Source organism: Cinclus cinclus, chromosome 6, assembly GCF_963662255.1.
Source record: "Cinclus cinclus chromosome 6, bCinCin1.1, whole genome shotgun sequence".
In the NCBI taxonomy this organism is placed as follows: domain Eukaryota; kingdom Metazoa; phylum Chordata; class Aves; order Passeriformes; family Cinclidae; genus Cinclus; species Cinclus cinclus.
The window spans coordinates 37,762,078-37,766,818 of NC_085051.1; the positions used below are offsets into that span (position 1 = coordinate 37,762,078).

At 51.1% G+C, this 4,741-nt stretch overlaps 1 protein-coding gene across 1 annotated transcript; it reads right to left on the reverse strand.

The window, feature by feature from the left end:
• Nucleotides 1-610: 610 nt before the first annotated feature.
• On the reverse strand, nucleotides 611-4,263 carry NFKBIA (NFKB inhibitor alpha). Its single transcript, XM_062494643.1, has 6 exons — nucleotides 3,954-4,263; nucleotides 3,540-3,648; nucleotides 2,819-3,029; nucleotides 2,237-2,325; nucleotides 1,858-2,118; nucleotides 611-1,362 (listed from the first exon to the last, which is right to left on the reverse strand). Exons 1-6 carry the CDS (start codon nucleotides 4,175-4,177, stop codon nucleotides 1,315-1,317), a joined length of 942 nt encoding a protein of 313 aa, XP_062350627.1. The 5' UTR covers nucleotides 4,178-4,263; the 3' UTR covers nucleotides 611-1,314.
• Nucleotides 4,264-4,741: the final 478 nt, after the last annotated feature.

A 4,741-nucleotide genomic window follows, 5' to 3' on the forward strand; every position in this document is an offset into this window, starting at 1 on the left:
TCCTTCACTGCTACCAACTGGACTGCAGCTGTAGCTCCTGCAGTGGGGATGTGGGAGTGCCCCACCTGAACTTCAGGGGTGCAAGGCAGTAGCACATTTCCCCAGGATATGTTCCTCTCTTCCCATGGAAATCCCCTTTGGAAATTCCAAACGGGTAAGAGTTCAAACTGAAGCTGGGCCAGGTGATAAACAAGGGGTGAACAGACACAGGGCTGTGCTGCAAACCTCCAGCCTTCCCCAGGCAAGAGCTGCAAAGTATTTGAGCTGGAACAAAAGGTGCCATGAGGGCAGGTGGGCGTGTACTGCCAAAACCAGCCTAAAACCCCCTCTCTCTAGTGGGCTGGCAGCCTGGTGCTGGAAGAGAGGGGGAATCCCAGCCCCACAATCCGCCTGCTGCAGCAGGTGCAGGAAACAACACCTACGTCTTCTTCCAAAATTAGCTGTAGTAGAAGCGCTGAGAGCTGCAAGCTGCTTAGATGTTTTACCACTGCTGAGGTGAATCACCTAAAACCAATGGGCTACTAGGTGTTAAAACGTTTCTTAAAAAGCAAACCAGGTAGATTCTCACAATCTTAGGGAGGTGGGGAATTAACCGTTTCACAGACTAATCTGACAGAGTAATCTGACTTTTTTAATAAATACATACCTCACATGTACCAAAATAATTATAAACAAAAAATGTACAGTATTTACACAATATACAGTTGCTAAAAAGTGTAGCAATTATGACACACACAGTGTGAAACACACTTTTCCAATGCCCAGAGTTAACATTATTGCTACTTTTGCCTAAGAGCCAAGAGGACACCAGTCCCTTGGTCTGACTCCTCCACCTGGGACACCCCACTGAGAGCAGCTGAGGTCCTTCAGAAAGGACAGGGACTGCCACCAGCACAAATGAATGCAGAGTCTCTGAGAAGGGGTGTTGGCACAAGTTCCACTTTGCCACAAAAGGACCTTTGTTCCCTGGAGTACTTGATGCCACAAGAAAGCTGCCTGTAATAAGCAGGTTGGATGTGTAGTCTGTTACCTTTGCAGGGCTGAGAAGGTTAGCTATGTGGCTCTTTATCAGGTGGTGTGAATAATCACAGATCTGTACTGATGTTACACATCCCACTCCTGTATTTAAACACAAGGGAGATCCTGGAACTGTCCTGTTACAATTACGTACTCCTTCTCCTTGCTGGGCAGTGTAGTACTTCCCTCCTCTTTTTTCTCTCCACGTTGTGACCTCCTTTTGGATGCACAAAGTCAGTCCTTTTTCTATACATCTATATATGTATACAGTCACTTCTTTTCAGAGAAAGCCCTGCTTTAAAATGCCAGCTGTCGTCCTCCAATAAGGCAATCATCATATATAAGCTGCAAGAAAAAGAAAACAAACCCAAAATGCTGTTAATGCAAAAATCTTACTTAAAGTATCATATCCACTCTGGGATAATAGCCAAATTCTACATGCCCAGACTTCAGCAGCGTCTAAAATTTCTACACCAAAACGGTTACATATGCCATTTAATGCAGCACTCAGAATGCTAGAAAAACAAATCCTAGTGAGGAGAAAACCACCCACTAACTTGGATTTTCTCTCATGAGGTTGTGTCAGCCACAAAGTTGTGTTCAGAGAACCATGTAGCATGAAGTAAATCTCAATACCCTCATGTTATTTTTTACACTTTATTCTTGCTCTGTTTACATGCTTGCCCCATCTGCCATTTTGCTGATTGTTGATAGCATAACCCTTGGTATCTGTTACACAGCAAGAAGTCGCTGGGGTGTGCTATCAAAGTGACACCAGAAAACAGCCTGCACAGGACAGGATTTTCTCCTTCTCTTGTAAAAATGACAACAGGTACTTACTTCATCCTCTGTGAACTCAGGCTCCGATTCACTGCTCTCTTCATCCTCACTTTCTGGCAACATCTGCAGGTCAGCTGTGGTCAGCTGCTTCAGCTGTTCCTGTATGCTTGAGTTGTCTCTTCCCCATGTGAGTTGATAGGGGGAATAGCCTTGATAGGTCACTTTGTTCACGTCTGCCCCGTGTTTCACCAAAAGCGACACTAGGTCTGAATTCTGCAGATCAACTGCCAAATGTAGTGCTGTTCTGCCATTACATGGCTCCTGTGTGAAAAACAGCATAAGGTTTGGCATGTTAGTAGAGGCAGAGCCATCGTCAGATCTGTTGATTCTTAAGACTACAGAGCCCCACTCAGTTAAATTAATGGTACACATTACATACCTGTGCATTTACATCTGCTCCCAAGGACAGCAGATACTCAACAATAGCCAGGTATCCTTGAATAGATGCCAAATGAAGACATGTATGACCTGAAAGACACAAACAAAGGGGAAAACTTGGGTAAATCTAACTTAATACCTCACCATTACTTAAAAGTCAAGACAACAGGCCAAGACGGTTTCTAAATTTGAAATTCATTCACAGCAAAAGGGTGTTTTCCAGAAGAGCTTTCCAGCTTCCAGTATGAATAAAAGGGTCGGATTTTGAAAAGATTTCTTGGAGGCTTTATTCCACTGTTTGAGTGAAACTTGTAATAATCAAAAAACCAAGAGAACCAGGCACTCACTAAAAATGCTAAGTTCAAAGCCTTGAGAGACTATAATCAACAGCGAGAAGGCCTACAAGGCAGTGGCATTTCAAAAAAGTCAGACACTGCTGCATGCTTTGGCTTCCTCAACTCTCAAATGGGACACAGTAATCCTTCTCCATCTCTCCAGAGATCTTTGAGATCAGATACACAGGAGACTGACCCTACGCTCAGTGCAGCACACCAAGAGGAGCTGTTCAGCAGTGTGCCCATACCGTTGTAGTTGGCTGCCTGCAGGACAGCGAGGAGATGGTGTGGCTGGCAGTACTGTGTGAGCACGCTGACGCTCCTGAGGGAGCCCTGCTGGCAGGCAATGTGCAGCGGGGTGTTTCCTCGGAAGTCTCTGATTTCCAGGTCGCATCCGGCCTTCAGAAGATGCTCAGCAATTTCAGGCTGATCAGTTATCACTGCCAGGTGAAGAGGAGTCTGCAAGCATAAGAGCAAAAGCAGACTGTAAGTTACGCCATGAACTTGGCAGCAACATCTGGACAAGCAGACCTCTTGTTCACTTAATGATTTGTGCTAACAAATAAAAGCATTAAAGCATGTCTCATAAATTCAGTTCTTTATGCTTCCCAAGTTGTTGCCTATTCATCTAGAAGTGATGAACTTGGGGCTCTCTGGATAAACCAACAGTCGGTTGCTATGAAGGGCATCATTAACATCTCCATAAAGAGGGATGCAACCCATGGCATCATATTTGAAAAATGTGGGTGTTAAATTAAATGCCACTCTCTCGGGGGAGAGGAAGCATTGTACCAACACCGGCTAAAGCCAGCTAGGGACTTTCCTGAATGTAGGCTTTGATTCAACTGATTCCATCAATTAGAACAAAAAAAAAAAAGTTAAAGGGACTTTTTCGGGGGAATTCCCCAGAGGGAGTGTGTGGGCGTGGCAGGGGCTGATCCGGATTTGGGGCTATCGAGGTGAAAGTACCTGGCTGAGGTTGTTCTGTAAGTTCAGGAAAGCCCGGTCACCGGCTCCCTGCTGGATCACCTCCAGGCTCAGGGCTTTTTCCTCGTGAATAATGGCCAAGTGGAGAAAACTGCAGGGGGAAAAAAGGAGTAATGAAGCGACACGCGTTAACCCCCCCGCCGCCGGGCCGGGTCACGCGCGGGTGTCGCAAGCCGGGGCTTTCGGCGCGGCCGGGGCTTTCCGCGGCCGCGGGAGCCGCCTCTCCCTGGCGCCGCTCCAGGGACTTTCCGCACCCCCTCCCTTCCCTTCCCTTCCCTCCCGGCGCGGCCCAGCCCGGCGCCGCCCCGCCGGCAAGCACATCCTGTCCCCGATTGCTCGTACCCAGCTCCCCACCGCGTCCGAGCCACTCCTGCCCCTTCTTCGACCCCCACTTACGTGTCCCCGTCCTCCGTCAGCTGCTGTGCCCAGGCGGGCGGCTCGCGGGGCTGCAGCCGTATGTCCTCCAGCTCCTTCACCAGCTGCCGGTACTCCTCCTCCTTCATGGAGTCCAGGCCGCTGTCGTGGCGGTCGTCGAGCGGGAAGCCGCCCTGACGCTCCTTCTTGGGGGGCTCGTAGCCGTCCATGGCGGGCGGCTCTGCGGCGCGGCGAGCGGCGATCATGGCGGCGGGGCTGCGGGCGCTGCGAGTGAGCGGCAGCGGCGGCGGCGCCTCGCATATACGGCGAGGCCGGGGGATTTCTGCGGGGGAGGAGCCGCGGAGGACGGGAATTTCCAGCCAGTCAAAGCCCGACCGACGGGTCTGGTCCTGCTCGGCGCCGCCAGCGCTGGCAGAGAGGGCGGAGCGGCTCGGGCCGCCCAGAAGGGGCGTCGCAGGGGAGGGAAGAGAAGAGAAGAGGCCGGGCCGAGAGGGAACTTGGCGTTTTTCCAGGGGGGAAGTACTCACCTCTCCGGTGTCCCCGTCCGTACTTCCCTGCCGCGCCCCGGGGGGATTGCCCTGCCCTGCCCGGTGCTGGGGCTCCCCGTGCCTCCTCCCCGGCCTCGTCCCGCTGCACCGCGGGGTCCCTTGAAGGCCGAGGAGCGCCTCAGTGCCGGGCCCTGCTGGCCTCCATTGCACCCCGCATCCCCCTGGCGCATCCCCCTGGCATTCCGTCAGTATCCTGAGAGGGGCTGCGGCATCGGAGCGTAATTGGGGTTGGAAGGGTTCTATAAAGAAGGTTTTTTTCCC

Bases quoted from the DNA above. Each gene is read 5' to 3' on its own strand.
- NFKBIA (XM_062494643.1), bottom strand. From the start codon at position 4,177: ATGATCGCCGCTCGCCGCGCCGCAGAGCCGCCCGCCATGGACGGCTAC. The intron at 2,326-2,818 runs GTATGGGCACAC...TGTGTCTTTCAG, and splicing joins GCAGGCAGCCAACTACAACG to GTCATACATGTCTTCATTTG. The intron at 1,363-1,857 runs GTAAGTACCTGT...TTTTTCTTGCAG, and splicing joins CTGAGTTCACAGAGGATGAA to CTTATATATGATGATTGCCT.